Below are 25,897 nucleotides of genomic sequence, written 5' to 3' on the forward strand. Positions count from 1 at the left end.
AATTACTCTCTGTCTCTCTTCACTTTCTTGTTCTCTAACTCTTGGGGTGTGAATCAAGGATAAATCAGGATTCAATAGCACTAAAGTTTTATAAATGTATATATAACACCTTAGGTGTTGGATATTTAAAACATAAAAATGTGTGTTATATAGGCTAATTTGAATTAAATTAATTAAGTTATATTTAGTCTAATTATCCTGATTAATAAATAAATTAATTAGTGATCTAATATACATATGAAATAATATTGATTAAATTTGTACCAATATTATTTTTTTAATTAAAATATATTTAATTGAGAATAATATCTTAATTACTTTCTAATTAATAATTTATAAAACTAATTAAATCTAATATTTTTTAAATTAATTTTATTTTAGCTGATAATATCAATCATTAAAATTAAAATTAAAATTAAAATTAAAATTAAAATTAAATTAATTAATAACTTAAAATATTTTATGGGGGTATCACCGAAAACATTCTATTTTACTTATTTCACACCTAAGTTTCTAATATTGCCATGTTCAACGTCAGCTTCTTTTCTGCAGCGGCCCGTCGTAGAGAGAAAGTCATAGCCGTTGAACATGGCTCAACCGTGGGTCGCAATGGTTGGATGATTCCAATCTAGAAATGCAATGCTCTTACAAGTGCTTGATTGGCTATTTAGAGCGGTCATCCTACAAACTATATAAGGGCTTTTCTACTTCGCTCCAATCCATGGATTCTCTGGCCTACTCTGATTTTCTTCAATCTTTTACTGATACTCGGTCTCTCGCTCTTGGCAAATCCATTCACTCCCACATGCTGCGAAACCATGTCAAGCAAAATCTTTTTCTCCAGAACAATCTTCTTAACATGTACTGCAAGTGTGGAGACATGAACCATGCCCATAAGCTGTTCGATGCAATTCCCAGCAAAGACATTGTGTCATGGAATGTGCTTGTCTCTGGATATTTCCAATCAGGTTGCAGTGATGAGGCCATAAATGTCTTCAAAGCTGCCAGGACAAATCAAGTTAGCCTCGACCGCTTCGCTTATGCAGGTGCACTTAGCATCTGTTCTCGAACAGGAAACCTGAGCTTTGGGAAGGCAGTGCATGGCCTTGTTGTTGTAGGTGGGTTCACAAAGCATGCTTTTCTTACAAATTCACTTTTGGACATGTACTCAAAGTGTGGTCAGATTGATGAAGTGTGGCGTGTCTTTGATTATTCAGATCATTTAGACGATGTATCATGGAATTCATTGATTTCAGCACATCTTAAGATTGGTTTGATCTTTGAAACTCTAAGAATTTTTGCTCAAATGCATTTATTGAGGTGGAAAATCAATTGCTTTGCAGTTGGAAGCATTCTCAAGTGCTGTTCATACTCAAACGAGTTGCTTGAGTTTGGTAAAATGGTTCATAGCTCTGTAATTAAAGCTGGATTGGATAACGATGTTTTTGTGGGAAGTGCCATGATTGACATGTATGCTAAGAACGGTGTATTGGAGGAAGCAATTAATGTCTTTAAGGCCGTGGCCAATCCTAATGTTGTTGTATTCAATGCAATGATTTCTGGGTTTTGTCAGTTGAAGATGGAATCACATGATGAGCTTGCGGGCAAATCATTGGTCTTATACTCTGATATGCGAAGGACAGGAATGATGCCATCAAAGTTTACTTTCTCTACCATTTTGAGAGCTTGTAATCTAACTGATTCATTTGAGCTTGGGAAGCAAATCCATGCTCAAGTTTATAAATGTGCTCTCCAATTTGATGAATTCATAGGGAGCGCACTAATAGACTTGTATTCTATTTCGGGATCTATTGAAGATGGACTTTGTTGCTTTCATTCTATGCCTAAACAAGATATTGTTACCTGGACGTCAATGATTTCGGGCTATATTCAGAATGAGTGCTTCGAAAGGGCACTGAGCTTGTTTGACAATCTATTGACAGTTGGAAGAAAGCCAGATGAGTTCACTCTATCAAGTGTTATGAGTGCTTGTGCAAACTTGGCCATATCAAGGTCAGGTCAACAAATTCAAAGTTATGTGACCAAAGCTGGATTTGATCAATATACAATTTGTGGCAATGCACAAATCTTTATGTATGCAAGATCAGGTGATATTGAAGCCGCCAGTAAAACTTTTTATGAGATGGATAATCATGATGTGGTGTCATGGTCTGCAATGATCTCTTGCCATGCTCAGCATGGTTGTGCTAATGATGCCATTGCCCTTTTTAGTGAGATGAAAAACTGTGGAGTTGCTCCTAATGACATCACTTTTCTTGGTGTTCTTACTGCCTGCAGCCATGGAGGCTTAGTGGATGAAGGATTCAGGTAAAATCCTCAACTTCTATATTATGAACAACAAAAACATGATTTGAACTCGGCATGCTTCTTGGTCGGTCCTGAATTGTTCTGGCAATTCAGATTTGAGTATTATATACCAAATGATTTTTAGCACTCAAGTTTCAATTTTGTTCATTATAATCCTTTTTTTCTGAAGTAAAATAATATCATCTACAATACCCATATAAGCAATCTATTTTTTATTTTTTTTATTTAAACGTGAAAGTGTTCGATCGGTATTTTTCTTTTATACTCACAAAATTTGTACTGAATTGAGTGTACATTATGTAGAACTATTGTCAAGCGTCATGCTTTTATTATAAATTATTTGCTTAAAATGGGAACTTTAAAATCTATTTTGGCTTTTAATGATCTTTTTTAATTCTTAAATTATGAAAATCTTTTTTTAGACATTAAAAGTATTTGCATGAGACAATCTATCAACTAAATTAATTTTCATATATTTAATTAGGAGATTAGTGTGATGCCTTGGCATGATGTAATGCTAGTTAGCGTTTCTTTTTTTTTTTGGCATCCCCAAATTAAGGTGTAATTTAGGAATAGATGACTCATGTGACAAAATCCCTTGTACCTAGAGTGAAAGATGTGACAAGAAATTATTTGTTGTTTTTAAATTCTTAACAAGAATGAATGAAGAGGATTCTTAAAGCCAAATGTTGAACACTTAATAGATAGTGTAATATTAATAATCATGATGATGTTTATTCAAAGGTAATTGTAGGGATATATGCTCTGAGAAAATAAATAAATATTTTTAGAATAGTAGCTAGTGAAGTTCATCTGTTTATTTTTGAAATTTATCTTAAAGTATATGTGGTATAAAAAGATCCTAGAAGTTCGGGATTGAAATGCAGAGCATTATATAAATAATTTGAAGTAAGATAAATGCCCCTTATTGCCTTCGATACTAGTTAAAATAAGTAACTTAATTTTACAACATTGATATTTCCATTTGGCCTAGACTTTGGTCAGTCCATTTGTTTGGAATTCAGATTATTGGCCCGTAATTTAATATAAAATGGATTGAATTTGCGTAAGTACATACCTTGTGCTCTATTGCAAACCGATGCAATAAATAAGAAGGAAAGATTAAGCCTTCATTTGCAGCACAAGAGATTAGAGAAATAACTTCTTCCTTGATATTAATCAGGATTTCTCAGAACCTATAATTTGTAATGATGTTAAACTAATTATTGGCAATATTATAAATTTAACGTATTTTTTGAATTAATAAAAATTTGTTTCAGTTTTAATTCTCAACTTTTGAATGCGATTTTTCTATTCTCATAGAGCTTCACCTAAATTATTTTCTTTTTCTTATTTATTTTCCAAACCTATATTGTGCATAGCAGCAGATGTATACTGGAAACATTTTACCATCATACCCTAGCCAATTCATGAAGGACCTTTTTCATGCTTTTTTTTATTTTAGGTACTTTGAAAACATGAAAAGGGAATATGGAATTGTACCTAATATGAAGCACTGTGCTTGCCTTGTGGATCTCTTTGGTCGATCTGGGAGACTTGATAAGGCTGAGAAATTCATAATGAATTCAGGCTTTCAAGATGACCCCATTGTATGGCGATCATTGTTGAGCTCCTGCAGAATACATCATGACACTGAAAGAGGCAAACATGTGGCAGAGAGGATTATGGAGCTTGATCCTTATGCTTCTGCAACTTATGTCATTCTCTACAATATGTACTTAGATTCTGGTAGACGGTCTATGGCTTTAAGAACAAGAAAGCTGATGAAAGAACGAGGGGTGAAAAAGGAACCTGGACTTAGTTGGATAGAGGTGGGAGGTTCTATTCATTCTTTCGTAGCAGGTGACAAGACCCATCCCAGGAGCCAGGAAATATATGCACGACTGGAGGAGATGATTTCGAGTATAGAGAAGCTGGGATATATAAGTGTAACTACAGAGCCAGGTGACTTAGATTTAGAGCAAAAGGTAAATTTGTTAAACTGCCATAGTGAGAAGTTGGCTGTGGCATTTGGAATATTATCATTGCCAAAAGCAGCTCCTATCAGGGTGATGAAAAATTTGAGGGTGTGTGTGGATTGCCACACAATTATGAAGTTGATCTCGGCAGTTGAAGGAAGAGAGATTGTGCTAAGGGATCCTATTCGATTTCATCGGTATAGAGATGGTTCATGCTCTTGTGGTGACTATTGGTAGCTTGATAGTGACATGGGTGATACGTTATATCCCATGTTATTATGCCTTAAGTTCCACCAAATGGAGAAGGTACGGGCCGGAAAATCTGCAAGCCCGTTGCAATTTATTACATACATGATGTTAATCCTGATTCTCCAACTTCTAAGCAGAATGGTTTTTATCAACAACCGAGTTGTTAATAGAGATGGCTGAAATCTTTCAACAGAATTAGCATGCAAAGCTTGATTGAGATTTCATTGGACCATAAATTATCATTATGATATTCTGATCATATAATGTACTTTCAGATGCTATTAGAGATGTTTCTGAAACGTATTTACACGACATAGGAAAAAAATAAAAAGGTATTGAATGACTTTGATTTATATTTTCTCTTCCTTTTGTTAAAAAATCATTATTATTGAATTTGTTGCAAATGGCAGTATGATTTGTTTGTTTCATCTTATACCCTTGCTTGCAACAAGCTTAACACCTAATTTGCTGATGTTATTCACGGCAAATGATCAGGTATAACATGTGCAATACCATGGCAATCTTTTGTAAATGATACTGACACTCAAATTTTTATTTTTATGTTTCAACGTATGATCTCATTTGTCCTCTTCTAATTGATTATGATATCTTATTATAAGCAAGATGCCAGAATCAACTCTTGAGAGGCAAATGTTGGATTGCCGTTTCTTATCTTGTTTTGACCATTTTTTTGTGCTCATCTTTCTTCTTCTTTGAATGGAAACATTAAGTTTTAATCAACTGAGAATGTTGAATTATGCCTTGTCAATTTCCTGTATGTTGAGAATTTTAGGGCAAAGAAAAACAAGAATCGACTCAAATCTAGAAGAAAACACAAAGGTTTAACGAGGTTCGACAAAGATGCCTACTTTCTCGCGAGTAGAGCGGCGACTTTTCTTTCAATTCCAGAAAGAGTACAAGATACCTAGGGTTACAAACAAGACATATATATATAACCTTGACGTACAATATGTAATTATAAAATTGCCCGTACTCCGTCCCGTTGGGGCGTTGCCCCCGCATCCCAACCCACATTGACCATTTTTTTGTGCTCATCTTTCTTCTTCTTTGAATGGAAACATTAAGTTTTAATCAACTGAGAATGTTGAATTATGTCTCTTTCCGTTCTGCTCCAGCATTTCTCCCTTATCTTGTATATGAGTCATATCTAACAAATCTCCACCTTGGCAAATATTCAGCCCTTCAGGAGAAAGATACCCGTGAGTTTCATATGCACTAAAGTGGGTTGGGCTACCATGCTTCTCTAGCAACTGTGAATATTCAACAAGTCCAAGCAATGCAAGAACTTGTTGCTAGTAACTGGCATGGTCAACATATTAGTTGAACATTAATATGAAGTTTCTGCAACACTATCTCACCAGAAGCAATCAATTCTCTGATCTTGTGATACCTGACATCAATATGCTTAGTTCTCGCATGGTACGCATGGTTCTTAGCCAGATAAATAACACTTTGACTATCACAATGCAACTGAACTCCGCCTTACTCAACACCCAATTCTTTTACTAGCCCAGTACGCCATAAGGTCGAGCGGAAGGTCGTGACTTCCCGCGATCGGGAACAGGGAGGCGGGATTGGGCTTCAGCGCTAACACCATTGCTAGTCCTCTAGGAGAGTCAGTAGGAAAGTCTTGTGGCTAGATCTTAAGTTCTAGGAGAAGAATTTTGACCTCACCAAAAATGAGGTCAACAATTTCACAGGTTCATTTTGATGCTGAAGAAGGCTCGGGAAAATAGAAAACAAGAAAGAATATTTATCTGGAAATACCACAAGAGCTCCTGTGTTGGTGTGAAATATCACTGTTCCTGATATATGTTTCATATGCACTAGTTTATGTGATTCTTCCTGCTTGGCTGTTCCCAAAGAAAATAATTAGAGATGCCAAATGCTTTGTTTGTTAAAGTCATTTGTATATTTATCAGCAATTTCATTTCTGTTCAGATTGGAATGAACTGGCTTCACACCTTGCAGGCTCCTTTCACAAATTTGTCTCTGGATGCTGTGAAAGAGAGGTGGATGGAAATGTTTAAACAATGGAAGCAGAAAATTATCCAAATGAAGGAGCGATTTTTCAATATTATGAGACTTATGGAAACATGTGTTCAGAGGCTGGACAGTGTCTAGGCTAATAGGCTATGATATGGCTTTTGTACTTGTATGGTGAGAAACCGTATTGCTAAATATTCGTTTGGCTACACAAAGAAAGTGCATCGGCTCCATTTCAATTACTCAAGGTTTTTTGTGTTAGATGATAAGTTTCTCAACCAACCTCTCGGGGGATTCTAACTAACTCTAGAATTTTCTACTTTACTCTATATATAGTGCCAGTTTTACATGTCAAGGCTTCTTGATGAATATTGAATTTATTCGTTTCATCTCTGTTATGTTTCTAGCTCCTATTTCTATCTCTTGCAAATCTCTGTAATTTGCAGCTATCAAAGTTCTTATAATTTTTATATTGATTGGAATAAGAAAGAGAAAAATTCCAAATCTTTGGTGGACATTTTAACAGTATGGCTACAAATTTTGCAACAGTTTGCCCGATATGTTCTGGATGAAAGCCATGATAGACGGCCATGGAGAAGCAAAATTCGATTGGAACTGATGGGACTGATTAAATCCATAAACTGACGGTATTTACCCTATTAGTCCTGAATGCTTGTTTGAAATCACACATCATTTTTTTTTTGGCTTCTTTTAGTGTACCACTTTTAAATGCTGCTTTAGTTCAAAAAAGTTGATTGAGCTGGCATATGTTGATTCAATTGATTGGATTACTTAATTGCTTTAGCTCAGTTTATGATGTTTATGAGATAAGATATGGCTTTATTATTATTTTTTTAACCATGAAATTTTTATTGTGAATCTTGCTCATCTCTTGGCTCATCTTTGAATTTCAATTCTATATGTTATATTTGGAGGTGTGCAGTTCATACCACCTAAAGCTTGGTCGCAGTGATAAGCATCACCTGTGATATTTGTGGACTCCACACTTTGGGATTACCTAAATCTGTTTATATGTTCATAGGAATGAGTTGTTAACTTCATTTAAATGGACTTGAGTGCTATTCCCAGTTATTCGAAACGTGGAAAATAAAGAAAATAGCAAGTTCATCTTGTCTTTAGCAATAAAGAAAACTAATATTTCTTAAGACTCAAAACAACAAGTTGCTTGCTATGCCAACATGAAAATAGACCAAAAATAAGAAACTTGACAATCATCAAAGGAAAATAAGTTTGCTTAATGTCCAATGGAGGACAATCAGCCAAGTGGGAAGTAGGATGCTTAATGCCCTATAGAGGACAGCTGAAAGCAAAGAGAGAAAATGCTATTCATAATAAGAAAACTTAATCGAATGAACCTTAGTTTGATTAATATGCTATTAGGGATTCTTTTAAAGGAATTCTTATATTTCCTTATAAGCATTCTGACTTTTAATTGTGGTCAAACATAAAACAGTTGAAAAGCTGACTATGAATGGAAAACAAAATTTAATTTCTGATACAAGTTTTGATCTCTTGAGAAAATGCATAAGAATTTATGTGATACCTTGTAATTTATTAAATGTAAGAAGTAAATTTTCAATGTCAGATATGTAAATATGTAGGAATTGAGGGTTACGTGACATGCGCGCACACACTTTTGAGCTTCTTTCAGTGGGGCCGCTTGCGTTCTCCATCGCTTACCAATTCATTGACACAATTTAAAGCTTGTGATGTTCAAAGACCTTTAATTTTCGAAAGGTTTGTACAATTGTACTCCACAATAGCTACATATGCAATGTCCCAAAAACATCATCATTATTTCTCCACGTCTCACACCATTCCCCCGTTCACACTTTGAAACACTTTTTTTTGGCACTTTTTTGTGCTTCATATAGATAATTACAATTGATACATCATTATCAAATTATCATCACCCGACACAAATCTTAAGGCATGACATTGATCTTGAGGCCATCTCTTGATATTTTAATCAAAAGTCATCTTAAGCTCCGATTTCAGCAAACTTATAGTCAAACTGACAAGCTCGATGAGACGGACCCAATGGTGCCAACATTTGTCCAATCCAAGTCAAATTAAGCTCAGATCAAGTCATTAAACCATTTTTAGAAGTTTTTTAGACACGTTTGAAAGATCAAACGAATGTCAAATCTAACAAGCATATAGTCAAATTGAGTGTCTCGACAAGAAGAATTCAGCTAGCCCAATATCACTCAATTTTGATATTATTAAGATAGTTAAATGTCTATCAAATGTTATGTGATTGAAAGAAACTCTCCGGACCGTTCAATCAAAGTAGTTCATATTCCTGCATCAATTGCACTCTAAACACTATAAATAGAGTGTCACCCCTCTCATATGAGGGGAGAGGAGCTTAAAAAAGCTCGTTGTTCGCGAACAATTCGTGTTCGGTTCGTTAGTGAGTTCGTGTTCGATTCGTTCGATAAGTAAACGAGACGAACACGAATAAATTTTTTTTTCGTTCAGTTAGTTAAAAGAACCAAACACGAACAGTATTGCGTTCGTTCGTGTTCAAATCGTTATTGTTCGAAATATAAAATAATTTAAAATAATTATATATAAAAAATTTATGATATTTTAAATACTATATTAGTAATATACTAATATAGATATTATATATTTATTTAATATAAGTTATATAATTAATATAATATATTATTTATATATATTAATATTAAAGATGTCAAACTGGCTCGTCGTTCGTGAACAGCTCGTGTTCGACTCGTTCGTTAAGAAACAAACATGAACAGTGACTTCGTGAACAATTTCGAACACAAGCTTATTTCAAACACATAAAATTTCAAACGAATCGAACACGAACACAAGCTTTGTTCGTTCGTGTTCGGTTGGTTTATACCCCTACTTGAGGCTTGCGGAAATGCTTGAAGCTTTGAGAAGAAGTCTAGCACCACCCCTACTGCAGTCGACCACCGCCAACCGTTGTCGACTATCGCCAACCATTGTCGGCTTTCGTCAATCACCGTCGACCACCGTTGACCACCACCGATCAGACGTTGCCAATTTCTGTCAGTCGCTGCATGTTCGCAACAACAAATTCATCAACTTGTCGACGTTGTAATTGGGAAATCTAGTAACCCTTTTTTTGTGGGATAAGTGGTTATAACTATAATCATTTTTTTATAGTGAAATTCCTCAGCTGAGTCAGATCTCGTAGTTTTTTCCTTTTCGGATTTTCCACATAAAAATTTTTTGTGTCACTATTAGTTGTTTTCTCTCATTTGAATTTGTGTTGAATCTTCATGTCACATTAATACAATAATCTGCTACTTTATTACTGCGAATTTTCTAGCTCGCATCAATAATTAAGCGCTATCAGCTGGGTACATATCAACCGATCTACCAAGTAGCCATTTTTTTTATTCAAAATTTATTAATATAAAGCTTTGCTAAGTTGAATCTTGTTAGGCTATTGTTTTAATCAGCTTTTATGAATATCTGATTATTGGTCATTTTTTTATGACTAAAAATGGAATGCAATGTCAAATCCACTGCATTATTATTATTATTATTATTATTATTATTATTATTATTATTGTTATTGATTGGGGTGCCCCTTTGTCATAAAATTAATGAATAATTTATGCCATCATTGGTACATAATTATTTGTGTCAAGTTAGCCGTATCGTCAGGGAAGTTGAGATGTAGTTGAATAAGGCAATTTAATACTTGCCCAGAATTTCTACTCGCATCGGACCATTGCTCTTCGAAATGTCATGAAAACATAATCTTTGGTCCCTCAACAACATGACTTGCTTGTACATCTACACTCCTCGTTTGAATTACTCGCTTGTGGGTAAACCCTAAACCCTAAACTACATAACAAGTTGAGATGTAGTTCTGATTGAAAATAATTTTATAGGAGCACCTAACTTTCATATTTATATACATAACATTTTAATCTTTACCATCTTATAAAAATGTCACTGTTATTTTTCTTAAAAGGTGAAATATACATTTTCATTACAGCCTTATGACATCAAATTGTTATAAATAAAAATATAAAATTTTAGGTCTTAGATATGTTAATACATAAGAATTGTGTGTTGTGGCATGTATGTAAACTTCCAATAAAAAAAAAAAATAGAAGCCAAGGCCCCCCCCACACTGAGAATTATTCATAGACAAGTTTCTTGAAACATTGCTTTCAAATGAAATATGTGGGCATGAGATGAGATAATCCCATACGTCTGACTCTCTTATTATCCTTTTTCTTTTATTTTTATTTTTAATTTTGCTTATTAGAATGTTGGATCGTTATAATATATTCAACTTCTACTATATTTAAAAAACCCTTTTAATTTCAATAGTTATAAATGCTATTACCAAAAATTGAATTCTACAATAGCATCCTACAGCTTATTGAATAAGATGCTGATAAGCTAATTAAAATAATCTGCTGATAAATTAAGTGCAGCGGCTATTACAAATTTTTATTTTTTATTTTGGAAAAATCATACCGCAGCCAAAAAGCTGTCACCGCACCTAGATAGGTGCGGTGTAAAAAGTATAACCCGCCAAAACACAGTTTATTCGAACATGTCTGGTGCGTTTTCTAAACACCACCTCACCAAATAATCTGCCCCAAACTGGCCCTAAAGCGAGCTACCACTTTAAGCTGTGAACCTTCGCTCCAAAATCAAATTTCACTGTAAGACAAGCTCCCTCGTTTATCTTTTGCTAAAATCTCATCAAGTAGCTTCCCCTTCACCTCCATAGCTTCCCCTTCACCTTAATAAAAGAGCTAGTCCATGACAAGTTTCCGACTTTTTGATTGCCAATAAAAATACATTTTTTAATTTATGATTATATGTGAATATATTTCAATATTTTAAAATTAGGACAAGCTATTTGATAGAATCAATAATTATGCTTTTTCATCCAAATTCAGACTTAAGATGAACATTTAAAGGCATTATATTTGTCAAATATTAACATAAACTCCCTTTAACTCTCCCCATGTAAATATTTAACTTGAATTCTTCATAAATATCTCTAAAAGGGAATCATGAACTACACTTAAAAGTAACTCCAAAAAGTTAATTCCAAACATTACTCATCAAAGATGTAGCAAATTCTCAACTATGTGAAGCCATTAAAACACTTCAATACCTATGTATTTACACTAAAACAAATTCGTATATCTAATGTCTAATATATTTAGAAAACTCAACATTTCTCTATTATATAAAAAAATATCACTATTATAAATATTTAGAGAGTGAGATACATATTTTTCTTTATAGATAAAGTCTTATAAATGTAAAAATCAAAATGTTGAAATCAAATATGCAAATACAAAAAAAAATATCTCGTATAGATACGAGTTTCCTACAATGATTTTCTCAAATAATAAACAAAAAGTTGGAATGATAATATTTTTGGACTTCCCTACTATGTAAAATTTGGATGATGATAATTTTTAAAAATAATACGAACATTTATGATTAACTTCAACTCCGAAATATATTAAAAGTACATAAAAGTATGATAAAATAGTTTAAAAAATAAAATTTGAAGAACACTCAATTAATAATATTGAGTTTAAGAAAAAAAAATTAAAAAAAGAAACGAAATCTAGTTCTTTTTTATTGGTACATATATATCACACAATTCTTATGTATTTACATGTTTAACGCCTAAACATCTATAGTTACATATATCATATCACATTAAAGAAATTATAATCATTATATTTTTAAAGGTGAAATACAAAATTTTCATGCATGGATTTATAACAACAAGATGTCAAACATACATACCTCAATTCATACAAAATTTACGTATTTAATACCAAAAAATTATTATTTACATACATAACACTCAAATCTTTAACATTACATTAAAAAATCACTATTATTAAAAAATCACTATTATTAATTTTTTAAAACGAAATACATATTTTTGTTATAACACCCGCGTTGTAAATGTAAATATTGAAGTTGAGATGTTAGATATGTAAATGCCTAAGAATTGTATGACATGCATTTAAAATTTCCTAAATATAAATAACAAATTTTATGTGTGAGATATGTAAATACATAGAAATTTTGTGATGTGTACGCAAATTTCCCTTTTCTTCTATTTTTTTTATGCGGGATAAAACCTTGCCTCATCACCACGATCTAACGGCTATATTGGATGTATAGGTAACGTCCAACTCGCTTTATGAGGATGGCCAGGATCTCCCGTCGGAGGGTATTTTCGTCAGAAGACATAAAAGCGAAAGGCGTCTTTTAAATTATTTTGGTAAAATTATAAAGTATAAATCAGTATTAAATAAATTACTGTAACTATTTTATTTTAATTAGATTAGAAAAATAGGTTAATTTTTTTTATATATGTTGGAAAATGGGAGAGGGATCCGTACGTGCTTTGCCTTCCCTTCGTTGCCCCCTTCCCTTCCCACCATTCGTCACCTAATTTTCTATCTCTCTCTCTCTAACGCCCGTGTTCGATTGGATGGAGGCGGCGGGTGGTGTGGATATGCCGGAGGCTGGCCGCGCCAACGCCATCGCGCTGGATTTCTCGGCGGGGGAGCCTTCTTCCTCGACGCCAACGAAGGTGCCGAGGAGGATCCGGAGGAGGCTGCTTGAGTGCAGGAGTAGCCCGCCTTCGAGCGTGGATGAGATCGAGGCGAAGCTGAAGGAAGCGGAACTCCGTAGGCGGGTGTGCTTCTTATGATACTTCCGCTTGTTTGTTTCCTGGGTTGTTGTTGACTTGGTGTTGGAACTTGGACGTGGTCTATTTGGAATTTGATGATTTTTTTTTTATTTTTTGGTTTGTCGGTGTTTTCATCTTCAGATTCTTTTCTGTTTTAGGTTTTTTCTTATTTGTCTTTCGCTTTATGCGGTAGTTAATCGTTGGATGAAAGCCTTACTCTTTTTTCTTGACTGCTCTAGAGGAAATTGCAACTTTTCTGAGATCGGCTCGGTGATTTATTACGCTTTTGGTGCTAGCATTCGTAATTTTTCTTTCTTGTGTTCAGTTCAGTTCTGCTTTTCGTTTCTTTATACTTTGTATGGAGTTCTTGATACTCGATTTGGAGTTTTATGTAGGGTTCTTATCTCTATTCTGCCAATGAATCTTTCCATGTATGTAAAGAAGGGTTAACTAGTATTGACAAGTTAAAGTTCTGTTTTCAGGTTTCTTATATGGGTTTAGGGAGAATTATTTTTTCTGTGGAGAATTATTATTCATACTACTGGGTTATCGTATTCTTTTGAATTATGCTTGGAACAAAATTGGCTATTGTGCTGCTTCTATGGGTTTTCTGGTGATTGATCTTCATTTGGATTGCATATAGGATGCAACCTACAGATTTACATGCAAGAAGATGACTAATGGGTTTTAATCTGTCAAGAATTGTGTTTGGGCTATTGTGCAAGTTAATATTTTCTCTTTCTCAGAATTACTTAGTTGCAGATGAACCTATTTGTTTTATTGTGCGAGTTGTTTCATTTGTGTAGTTTGTTTAGAGTTGTGTTTGGGCTATTGTTCAAGTTAACTTTTTTCACAAAGTTAATTAGTTGCACATGACCCTATATTTATACTTGCAGAAGGTAATAGTGTTTGTGGAGTTTCTTTTTTAAAGTGGTTGTCCAAGCTATTTTATCAATATGGAGTTCTGCGAATTTGTTTGATGGGCTTTGGTGATTCAATACCATTCCTTTTTCTGTTTCATGCATCAGCAAGCACTAGTTCTATGTGAATTATTTTTAGTTGTTAATGCTCCTGTATTTTGTTAATCTTCTACTTTCTCTCCCTCAGTAATATATTTCGCATGTTAACTTGTACTATTTTCATAGCAATTTCATGAGTGGCTGTCTAGCAAAGCTAGGCCAAAACCAAGGAGTCCGTCATGGTCATCTCAAGAAGATCTTGGCCAGCGGCTAGAGGCAAAGCTTAATGCAGCCGAGCAAAAAAGGTTAAATACATACGGATTATCTATTATATTTGAACATCTGTGTTGTCTTTAGTTTTTTCCAGGGTTGTATACAATTTGATAACTTGTTAGGTTTTTTGTTATTGATTTCCTATCACTTATAAGTATAATGGTGTTTGTTGATGGCCCTAATGTTCAGTTATTTTGTTTTATTCAGATAATAGTTGGGGCTATGATTCAAAATGCAATTCTATCATTCATTTACTGAAATTTTGATGATTGAGATATGAATCTTCCCTATATTCATAGAAAATTGTAAGGGATTATGTTAGCATTTCAATCAATATTAAGGGGCTTGATTGTATCTACAATATGTATTTACAATACCTCATGACTGTTTGAGAAGGCAATACATATGTTGAGCCTAAATACCATGTCATTTAAGTTAAAATGCATCAGGAATTGAGGTTGGTAATCAAAATAATTTGATTCAATTCTCTAGTATTGATATATATTCTATGATATAAGCCCATGCCTGTTATGGAAATGCTAGAACTTTCATTTCCTCTTTTTCTACTTATTAACCATAATGATTTTTTCTAGCTGAAGTATTTGCTTTCAGTTCTAGTTAGTCTATTAAATGATATGAATCCGTTTTAGTTTTGTTCAATATAGTATTGTGAATGCTATTCTCATTTTGAAGAAATTGTATATATATTTTATAGGTTAAATCTTCTAGCAAATGCACAAATGCGTTTAGCTCGTCTGGATGAGCTACGTCAAGCTGCTAAATGTGGTGCAGAAATGCGTTTTGAAAAGCAACGCGAAGAGTTGGGTTCGAGGGTAGAATTCCGGGTGCAGCAGGCTGAGGCAAATCGGATGCAACTTCATAAAGCTCATATGCAAAAACGTGCTGCAGTCAAAGAAAGGAAAGCAAGATCTTTGTTGCAGAGAACTGCAAGAGAGAATACTTACAAAGAGAGCATTCGCTCAGCAATCTCACAAAAGCGATCTGCTGCTGAGAGGAAGCGGATGGTGCTACTGGAAGCAGAGAAGTCGCGAGCACAAGCTAGAGTAATGCAAGCTCGCAAGATTGCCAAGATTGTATGCTGTCGAAGAGAAAGTGAGAGCAGAAAAAAGAAAGAGCAGCTAGAAAGTCGTCTCCAGAGGGTATGAATATGGTTGTTAGAAGTATTGGTTTATCTGTTTGTTTCTCATGTTTTTTTGTTTCTTTAACTATTTTTTGCAGATATGATCTTGCCCAGCATCCTGCTATCATTGAGTTTTCTCTTTGATAGTTGCGTTGGAATTTGTATTCAAAACTTTGTACAGTCATGTGGATGATTTTTTTTTTTAATCTTTTCTCTCTGATGTTTTGTTCCTCCTTTGAGATATTCATTTAAATTTGTGCTCATTGGACCAATAATGATGGCTTGCAGGCAAAACGACAGCGAGCAGAGCTCTTACAAATGAAAAGTAATGCCCATAATACTGCTGCTCATGTAAATTTGATGAAGTATGGCGACCTTCTTTCAAGAAAGTTAGCTTGGTGAGGCTATTGGATATATGTTTGCTCTAGAATTTCTTTTGTCGGTTCCAATTTTTTCTCATGTTTGAGTGGGCCATTCAGGTGCTGGAGACAGTTTGTGAAATGTAAAAGAACTACATTTGCTTTAGCTCAAGAATACATGACACTGGGTATCAATGAGAAGTCTGTTAAGTCTATGCCTTTTGAGCAGCTTGCCCATCTTATAGAATCAACCACTACACTTCAGACTGCTAGAGCTTTACTTGATCGTTTTGAAAGCCGTTTCTTCCTCCATCAGCCATCTAGTTCTTCTAGCCCTGAAAATATAGATCATCTGCTTAAGCGCTTATCATCTCCAAGGAAAAGGTCGCCTCCAGGTAAAAGGAGTAGAGCCAAGGATGATAAATGCTCCTCTGGTGTTTCAAGTTCTGGAGCAGGTAAATTGTCCAGGTATCCAGTGAGGGCAGTTCTGTGCGCTTATATGATTTTGGGGCATCCAAATGCTGTTTTCAGTGAACACGGTGAGCGTGAAGTGGCACTTTCTAGGGCAGCTGTAGACTTGACTCGAGAGTTTGAGTTGTTAATCAAGGTCATCTTGGATGGTGCTAATAGTGTTCTTATGCTGAAGCATCCATCACCGGGTGTTCTTTTTCATGATTCAGAGACTCATAAACAATCCGCCACTCAATCTCAGTCAGAAAAAACCTTCAAAAACCAGCTGTCAATTTTTGACGCTGTGTGGCGTTCTTATCTCTATTGCTTTGTTGTTTGGAAAGTTAAAGATGCTCGATTGCTGGAAGATGATCTCGTCAGAGCAGCTTGCCAACTTGAACTATCAATGATGCAAACCTGCAAGCTAACTTTTGAAGGAGAGACACATAATCTAAGCTATGACATGAGGGCTATTCAAAAACAGGTACTTATTTGACTACTAAAGTTTCTAAATTGGATCATTTTGTTTTTAGTCTCCTTGTTATTTGACTGGATTTATTAAATTGGATCATTTTGCTTTTAATCTCTTTATTGTGATTACAAGAAATTCAACCACCATCACCGTTTTTAGGTTTTTTGTTGTCCTTACGATTAATGACCACGCTCTTTCTTCTTAACTTCACTTTATCAGAGGTGGGAGGAAGAAAGGGGAAATAAAAAAAAAAGATGAATTCATTTCTTATGTAGGTGGTTTTATAGATGTACAATAGTGGTCGTAAGACAAACACAATGTGTAGTTGTGAAACATGGTGTAGAAGTGTGGCTACTGATTGGGGTGATATTGGCTAGATTTCATGTGTGTTGCCAAAGGCAAGAGTGATGCAATGGAGGTGACTGAGCCTAGAGGAGATTGACTTTCACACCAACTAAGGAACCAGAGGAGAGTAACAGATGATCCAACCTTATATTCGAGGGCAATGTATAAAAGGACAAAAGCTGACTGCTCTCAAGTTAGGCAATTTATTAGAGGCATGGAAGAGGTCAAGTGTGGGGTTGGTGGTTTTTTACATTGATAATGGTGGTCGTAGGGTGTAAGGTGTAGCTGTAATGTATATTGTATAAGTGTGGCTACTGATTGGGGTAATTGTGACTAGATTTCATGTGGGATGCCAAAAACAGGGGTGATGCAGTGGAGGTACTTGAGCGTAGAGGTGATTGGCTTTTAAATCAACTAATGAAATAGAGTTGAGTAGCAGGCAATCCAGCCTTATTGTCGAGGGCAATATATCAACAGACAAAAACTAGTTGCTCTCAGGTTTGCCAATTTATCAGGGGCATGGAAGAGGTCAAGTAGGGTGTTGGTGATTTTATAGATGGACAACAATGGTCGTAAGACAAACACAATGTGTGGTTGTGAAACATGGCGTAGAAGTGCGGTTATTGATTGGGGTGATAATGGCTAGATTTCATGTGTGTTGCCAAAGGCAAGTGTGATGCAGTCGAGGTGATTGAGCCTAGAGGAGATTGGTGACTAAGCCTAGAGATTGGCTTTCAAACCAAATAAGGAACCATAGGAGACTAGCAGGCGATCCAACCTTATATTCAAGGGCAATTTACCAAAGGCAAGGGTGATGCAGTGGAGGTGAATGAGCCTAGAGAAGATTGGTCACTGAGCTTAGAGATTGGCTTTCAAACCAATTAAGGAACCAGAGGAGACTAGCAGGCGATCCAACTTTATATTTAAGGGCAATTTACCAAAGGCAAGGGTGATGCAGTGGAGGTGAATGAGCCTAGAGGAGATTGGTCACTGAGCTTAGAGATTGGCTTTCAAACCAATTAAGGAACCAGAGGAGAGTAGCAGGCGATCCAACCTTATATTCAAGGGCAATTTAGGCAATTTGTTAGAGGCATGGAAGAGGTCAAGTGTGGGGTTGGTGATTTTTTATATTGATAATGGTGGTCGTAGGGTGTAAGGTGTAGCTGTAATGTATATTGTATAAGTGTGGCTACTGATTGGGGTAATTGTGACTAGATTTCATGTGAGATGCCAAAAACAGGGGTGATGCAGTGGAGGTATCTAAGCCTAGAATTGATTGGCTTTCAAATCAACTAATGGAACAGAGTTGAGTAGCAGAGGATCCAACCTTATTGTCAAGGGCAATGTATCAAATGACAAAAACGGGTTGCCCTCAGGTTTGCCAATTTATCAGAGTCACGGAAGAGGTCAAGTAGGGTGTTGGTGGCTCTATACATGGACAACGATGGCCGTAGGATAAGCATAATGTGTTGTTGTGGCTCATAATGTAGGCGTGTGGTTGTTGTTTGGGCTGAATGTTGCTAAATTTCATGTGGGTTGAGAAAGGCAAGGGTGATGCAGTGTAGGCATCCGAGCCAAAGGAGAGTAGCAAGTGATCCAACCTTATTATCGAGGACAATGCATCGAAGGGCAAAGGTGAAGGTACAAATTAGTTGCGAAAATCAAAATTACTAATAAATAAAATATTAATTTATGATCATTATTAGTTCGGGCCAATGGGGTCACTGGCTTACAATGCCCCCACTGTGATTCCACCCATCTATAGAAGTAGTTTAGCTGTGAAGGTTAGCTTTGCATAGTTGAGATTGATGACCCGCTGTCAGGACACAAGCCCATGGTGCCCTCACTGAATCCACCCATATATAGAAGTATAGTTAAGCTATGATGGTTAGCTTTGCATATTTTGAAATTGATGATCCACCATCAATCAATGTATATCCCTGTATAATTGTTTTAAAAGAGTAATTTGGCATGGAATGGTAGAAAAGTTGAAGTACTTTTGGTTTGCACTATTTCATGAATAACAAGTAACCTGTAGCGATCACCAGCTACTTGTTTAGGTGGTTTGATATCTACAATGAAGGTTTAAGGTTCAAATTCTAGCAAAGTTCTTCCCCCAAAAAAAGAACTACAGTTAATTTATAAGGTAGGCATTTAAAATAGTTGGAGACTCTACAGACAGTTATAATCATGAACATGGTCATCTTATCTGCCAATTGAATCGTTTTGCTGACTCGCTTTCCTTTGATTAATTAGCAGAAATTGTGCGTTGTATTAGTACAAGGAGAAGAGTTTCGATGCATACAATCCTTTGAAGCTAAAAAAAGGATATAGGTAACTTATGAGCGATGGTTTTCTTGGTTAGGATGCTTAAACTTTCTAATCGAGCTGAGCAAATCAGTAAATACACCTATCCAAGCAAAGCCATCCCATAGGCTTGCTGGGTTGACCATTTGCTCAATGCTATGAGAGCTAGTGTTTTGCATGCTAAATTCTTCAATTGCTTTAAGAAGCTCATGTCCTTCTAACCTTCGATGAATGGTCATATGGCTACATGGACTAAGATTTAGCTTTGAGAATTTTTAGTCTTCAACATTTAGATTTTAGTGACATCCTATAGTCAGTATTATTTAAATATAAAATAGCATGCTTGTTTAGGTTCTGTGTAGATTTATAAATTTTGATTCTTCTTTACACCGATTATAACTATATATAACTTCTTTTTAGCCCATACACATGGTTTCGTTAGATTTCCCATATTAATAATATTTATTTATTATTTTTTTTTAAGGTACGTTTGTTTGAGTTATGTGAGAACTTGATAGTTGATGTTCTTAATTCTTTCCCATTCAGTTGGTTTTGATTTAGCTTCTTTTTTTTGCTTTTATTTGTTGTTGAGTATCATATTTTCTAATTTACCTAGCAATTATCAATCTACTTTTGCAGGTCACTGAAGATCAAAAACTTATTAGAGAGAAAGTAGAGCATTTGTGTGGAAATGAAGGACTTCGCCGCATGGAACGTGCATTGTCAGAGACTAGGTCTAAATTCTTTGAAGCAAAGGAGAGTGTTACCCATTTAATTGGTCATGTTGCTCAGCTTTCATCACCAAATAGCTCGAGTTCATCTGTGAAACCGGTGGTGGATCCCGCCTCCAAGGAACATTTTATTGAGAAAAAGGGGAGTTCCAGTAATGCTGCACGTTCTTTATTTGGACGCACTTCATCACAGACATTTCCATGTTCTCAATCAAATTCCACAGTAGCTGGGCAGCTAGCTTCAGAGAATGAACTTCTTGTAAATGAGATTGTTCATAATGGTCAAATTAGTTTTGCCAATGATTTGGATATTGCAACTACATATAGAAGCGACATAAAGGTTGGTATTGTAAAACTCGTCAAGTATTTAAAATGTTTTAGAACAAAGCAATGTCAAATCCATTCAATAAGTTATGATAATCTGATTTAAGCAACAGGTTGCGCCATCAATGAATCAACGTAGAAAGCATATAAAAAATTAGTAAATTTAGCCATTCTAGGCTGAAGATGCTAATAAAACAGATTAATCTTCAACTTTTGAAAAAAGAAAATTCAATCTTGGTCAAGTTAGTTCTTGGAACATTCTTTCTTTAATTTGTGATATGATCTTACTAAATTGTAGAATGCCTTTCCTTATAATTACATCTAACAGAGTGTGGTAGAGGCTTAAGAAAGGACATTATGCAATTTAGGGATGATTATTATTTCTATAAATTAAAAATGAAATGTTCCTTAACTAATAAAGTTGATCGAGATTGAATTCTCATCCTTCAAAAGAAAAAGTCGAATATTAATTTTTCCTAGTCAACTTTCAATAAGTTTATTAGTTTTACTATTTTTCAGCTGAAGATTGGCTAATTTTACTAGTTTTCTTAGATGCTTTCTACAATAGTTGACCCTTGATGTAACCTGTTGCTGAAATCTGTTTGCATTAACTTAGCTGAAGGGATTTGACTTCCTTTGCTCTGGACATTTTACAACATTTCCTGCTTATTTCATTTATTGAATTGGCATGTTTAATGTGTTTCATGCTTTTGCCCTCACCTTTTGTTCACTTACAACTTACAGGAAAAAGTTAAGGTGACCATGGAGAAGGCATTCTGGGATGGGGTTGTGCAATCTATGAAGGAAGATTCTCCTGACTATGATCGTATCATAGGACTTGTAAAAGAGGTGCGGGATGAACTAAGTGAGATGGCTCCTCTCAGTTGGAAGCAAGAGATTCACGACAGCATAGATATTGATATTTTATCCCAGGTAAAATTTGCTAGGTGGGAAGCCTTATTATCTAATAATTATCTATTGGAACTTTATGCAGTTTATATTTATAATAAGTATCTTTTGGAAATATATACTTGTAATTAATTTTTAGTGTCGTTGAGGTTTTTCCATAGTTGGGATAAGGCTGGTAATCCATCCATATGCTGTAAAGATTGTGATTTTATCTTGGAAGCTCATGTATTATCATGTTTCAATGCGGATTTATTGGTGTTGTTGCATTAAATCTTCTAGGTGGTTATGATGAGCCTGATCTTAGCACAACTAAAAATGAAACTTTAGCATTATTTCTATATGTTTATACATATATTGATTCTTTTATTTATTATAGGTGATGAAATTAGGAACTCGTGATAGAGATTATCTTGGAAGGATTTTAGGATATGCTCTACTTACATTACGGAGATTGTCTGCTCCTGCAAATGAGAATGATTTGAAAAAGTCTCATGAGAAGTTATTGAATGAATTGGCTTCAAAAGCGCACTCTGATGATGAAATAGAAAGCTCTTTTGCTATTTCGATGATTAAAGGTCTTCGCTTTGTTCTGGACCAGATCCAGGTAATTCCTTACTGCGGGCTAATCTATGGATTTGCCTCTTGAAGCTGTGTATAAATTTTGTATGATAAATACTTCTGCATAATTGGTATATTCATGAGGACGGATATAATGTTATGCACACTACTCCTTTGTGGGGAACTTGGTGAATGCAATTTTTTAAGAATTTGAGCAGAAGAAGATGCACTCGATTTCTTCATATAAGTCTCATTTTTTTATGAATTATATATTATTGTTCATTGCTAGCCTCATCACCACTATTTGGGTTAGGCTTGTGCATGTAATTTTTATCATTATTTCAAATTTCACCATACAGGTGCATCCAGTAATGGCTGTAATTTTTATCAGTTATTTGAAATTTCACCTTACAGGTGCACCTTGTAATGGGTGTAGTTACATGCCCAAACTACCTGATTGGTAGAACCATTTTGTAATTTCGTTACACGCCCAAACTACTTGAAGTCTACATAAATTTATAAATATAATTCTTAGAATTCTATTTTATGGTTCATTGCTTATCATTGCTACCATCATCACAACTATTTGGGTTTGCCTCATGTATTTTATTCCTATCACAGGCATTCCATTTTGCATCCATACATGGGCATCTTACAATCTCATTTTGACATGCCCAAATTATCAATTATATTTCTCAATTCCTGTTGCAACGTGCTTGTACTACTTGATTTTGTTTTTTTATACTTTTTTATAATTTTTTTTAATAAGCACCACTTTCACACACTATAGTAATTTTGCACTCTATAATCCATCTTAACTTTTTCATTTTTGGCATACAATTTGGTTGTAGTATATTTATACAAAATCTATAAGCTAACATAATATTCTGATAATCATTTTATTAGTGCTTTTTCTTTTCTCGTGTCTTTGCTCATCTTCATACTGTAATTCTCCATAATATTTTGTGCACCTTTATCTCTTAGCCAACTAACTTGTTCTTTGATTAGATTTGTGTAGGGTTGTTATTTCTCTTTTTTTATTTACTTGCTTTTTCTGTTCTTCCTGACGTCTTATTGTTTTAATGCTTGTGCAAGAAAATGCCTTGTAAAATGCCTTGTATGCTTGTTTTAAGACTCTTCTTCCTTCTGCTTGCCAGACACTGAAAAAAGAAATTAGCAAGGCACGCATTCAATTGATAGAACCGATCATAAAGGGGTCTGCTGGTTTGGAATACCTGCAGAACGCGTTTCATGATCGTTATGGTCTATCCTCTACGGCTGCTGATACGCTCCCTCTAACAAAACTGTGGTTATCACCTTTGAAAATCATTGCGGATGAAGAATGGAGTGAATATGTTGACTCTATCTCTCTATTGCCTGAGAGTCATGTAAGAACCATTTTTTTAATTTTAAATTATCTTCAAACATATGTATTGAATTTTGTGAATTATTATTATTGTTTAATGTAGACTTATTAACTATTGCTTATCTTTTTGGCAGACTCTTCCTCTTCCTCCTACATCTCTTCGAACAGGTGGCAAAATGCATCAGGCTCATATGCAGTCTCTTCATCCTACCGAAAAACCAGGTGCATATAAGAGTTTTTGCGTCTTGAAAGCACTATCAGTCTTTTCACAACAATTTAGATCCTATCCTCTTTAGTTGATTGATGCTAATGAATTTGAAGCAACAATGGATTTGAAGCAACGATGATTTTTTCTTCCCATGTGCATGAAAAATGTGATTTACTTATGCTTCTATATATACAGAGATTGGGTAAAAAGCATGCGCACGTGCTGACTTATCCCTATATTTTTATACTATGTTATCGTCATCATCAAGATTATCATCATTACTATTTATTTTTGTTTTATGGGGCGAAGGGTCTAAGAACAATGGGAAGCACACCGTTCACTAGGCTCCGTTTTCATATTAGCCATTGAAAATGCTTTGGAAATCATTAGTAATGTGTTTTTCAAGGAAAAGTTTGTTTATATATGCCATTTTTTTTGGTATATTTCAATTATCCCAATCCATTTCAACTGACTTCTTTGTTGTTGATAAAAGCAATGACTCGTGAAGCTTCAATGTACTAGCCAATATCTGTTTCTTTTGATAATTTTGTAATTGATTCTAGGTGATTTGCTTCAAATAAGCATTCTATTTGCAATATGCTGATTCCATCATTCATGTTCGTCCTTTATTTGTAGGAGCAGTTGATGGACAACTAAAATGCAGTGGTGAAAAGCTTGATGTGTTGTTGAGGCTTGGTTTGCTAAGGCTCGCAAGCAGCGTTGAGGGACTGATCACTGATACGATTCCAGAAACTTTGAAGCTAAATGTGCTGCGATTGAGGTCTCTTCAGAGCCAACTTCAACAAATTATAGTCATTTCCACAAGGTAACAATTTTGATAAGAATCTGCACTGGTAAACGGTCTCTCCCTCTCTCTCTCTCTCTCTCCCTATCTTCACACAATTAACCCAAAAGCAAAGACAATGGGATGGAGGAAGGAACTCAATGGGAAGAGTGAGAGTTGGTGGGAAAGATAAAATTTAGTTTTGGTTTTTTTTAGGGGGTTGGTAGGGGTTCTCAATTACTGAGATTTCGCTTGAGTTTGTGATATCTAAAGGAATTATACTCCCTTGAAATTCACTATAGTTATCTTGTGCGGTGCACTTTTTGGATTGCAAGAGACTACATACATGTTCAAGTATTATTATTATTATTTTTAAATGCAAGATATTGAATATTAACTCTGTTATGCAACCGATCAATGGCAACAATTTAAAGTCTGAATTGACTAACTCCTATTTGCAATGCAGTATGTTGGTTCTCCGTCAAGTTGTGATCAGTGATGGTTTGTCGCTCTCTTTATCAGAGCTGGATTCAATAATATCCACCTCTGTAAACAACCTGTTCAAGCTTCTAGACAATGTTCCGGACGTGAGCATGGAAGAGATTGTTGAAACAATAGCCAACTCATTCCCAGAAGAAGATAAACTCCCAAGCAGAAAGCAGCTGATGGCAAGGCTGGTAATCAAGAGCTTAGAGAATGACGATCCAGTGTTCGCAAAGGTAAGCCGCTCCATCTATCTGGCAACTCGTGCCATTCTGTTTGCCGGGAATGGGCCCCGCGGGTGCAGACTCGCACAAGGTATTCTGCAGAAAGTGGGAGCTGCTATGCTATTAGACAGAGTGGTGAGAGTTGCAGAGGTGCTGATTATTATGGCCACAGTCTCCCTGCAAGTTCATGGCTCTTGGTACCAGTTCTTGGTTTGACGATAACAAGAAACTATAAATAATTCTTCTTTGTGTATAGAAAATGCTAAATAGACAATCAATAATAAATTCAGGGTGTGTGCTGTAAAGGATACAGACCTGTAAAGTTTCTGTCTCTGAAATGTCTATGTAGGTTGAAGTGTTCATTTATAATATTTGTATTTAGCTTTTTAGAATTATTTTATGTAGGTCTTTCCCCGTGTTTTTTTTTTTTTTTTAAATTTTATTCAGATTACAAACAAATCATAAATTTTATTCAGATTACAATTCAGATTACAAACAAATCAGTATCTGTTGATAATTGTTATGTTCGTTATGTTTGTGGAAGTTTGTGTATATTTTTATGGAAATGAATAATTTATTGTTTTACACAATAATTTATCGGGGCATTTACAGAACACACTGCCCAATACTCATGTATTTACATATCTAAAACTTGATCTTTTACTTTTATATCACTCAAAAAAATATCATTATTTTAAATTCTAGAGAGTGAGCGCACCA

The 25,897-nt window shown here is 35.0% G+C and overlaps 2 protein-coding genes across 7 annotated transcripts; both read left to right on the forward strand.

The window, feature by feature from the left end:
- Positions 1-527: 527 nt before the first annotated feature.
- LOC110017927 (pentatricopeptide repeat-containing protein At3g13880) lies at positions 528-7,244 on the forward strand. 5 transcript variants are annotated; one of them, XM_020715095.1, is made up of 4 exons: positions 528-1,118; positions 1,218-2,328; positions 3,794-4,888; positions 6,519-6,905. In XM_020715095.1, exons 1-3 carry the CDS (start codon positions 635-637, stop codon positions 4,542-4,544), a joined length of 2,346 nt encoding a protein of 781 aa, XP_020570754.1. In that variant the 5' UTR covers positions 528-634; the 3' UTR covers positions 4,545-4,888; positions 6,519-6,905. The 5 variants fall into 5 exon arrangements, with proteins under 5 accessions (XP_020570754.1, XP_020570755.1, XP_020570753.1 ...); XM_020715096.1 differs by having other exon boundaries at positions 1,344-2,328; XM_020715094.1 differs by lacking the exon at positions 6,519-6,905 and adding an exon at positions 7,113-7,244 and having other exon boundaries at positions 528-2,328.
- A 5,750-nt stretch (positions 7,245-12,994) lies between these two features.
- Positions 12,995-25,577, forward strand: LOC110023145. Of its 2 annotated transcripts, none has more exons than XM_020722414.1 (12): positions 12,995-13,290; positions 14,430-14,548; positions 15,232-15,676; positions 15,946-16,055; positions 16,137-16,950; positions 20,230-20,661; positions 21,390-21,578; positions 21,931-22,158; positions 23,270-23,500; positions 23,613-23,700; positions 24,323-24,512; positions 24,937-25,577. In XM_020722414.1, exons 1-12 carry the CDS (start codon positions 13,084-13,086, stop codon positions 25,391-25,393), a joined length of 3,510 nt encoding a protein of 1,169 aa, XP_020578073.1. In that variant the 5' UTR covers positions 12,995-13,083; the 3' UTR covers positions 25,394-25,577. The 2 variants fall into 2 exon arrangements, with proteins under 2 accessions (XP_020578073.1, XP_020578081.1); XM_020722422.1 differs by having other exon boundaries at positions 24,329-24,512.
- The last annotated feature ends 320 nt before the right edge of the window (positions 25,578-25,897 follow it).

The sequence above is a fragment of the Phalaenopsis equestris genome, unplaced genomic scaffold (assembly GCF_001263595.1).
Source record: "Phalaenopsis equestris unplaced genomic scaffold, ASM126359v1 Scaffold000002, whole genome shotgun sequence".
Taxonomy (NCBI): Eukaryota; Viridiplantae; Streptophyta; class Magnoliopsida; order Asparagales; family Orchidaceae; genus Phalaenopsis; species Phalaenopsis equestris.

What these genes read in the sequence shown, in the direction of transcription:
- LOC110017927 (XM_020715094.1), top strand. Translation starts at nt 635, where the DNA reads ATGCAATGCTCTTACAAGTGCTTGATTGGCTATTTAGAGCGGTCATCC. An exon ending in TTAGTGGATGAAGGATTCAG is followed by an intron (nt 2,329 to 3,793) that starts GTAAAATCCTCA and finishes TTTTTATTTTAG; the next exon opens with GTACTTTGAAAACATGAAAA.
- LOC110023145 (XM_020722414.1), top strand. Translation starts at nt 13,084, where the DNA reads ATGGAGGCGGCGGGTGGTGTGGATATGCCGGAGGCTGGCCGCGCCAAC. An exon ending in TAGAAAGTCGTCTCCAGAGG is followed by an intron (nt 15,677 to 15,945) that starts GTATGAATATGG and finishes GATGGCTTGCAG; the next exon opens with GCAAAACGACAGCGAGCAGA. An exon ending in CATATAGAAGCGACATAAAG is followed by an intron (nt 20,662 to 21,389) that starts GTTGGTATTGTA and finishes TACAACTTACAG; the next exon opens with GAAAAAGTTAAGGTGACCAT.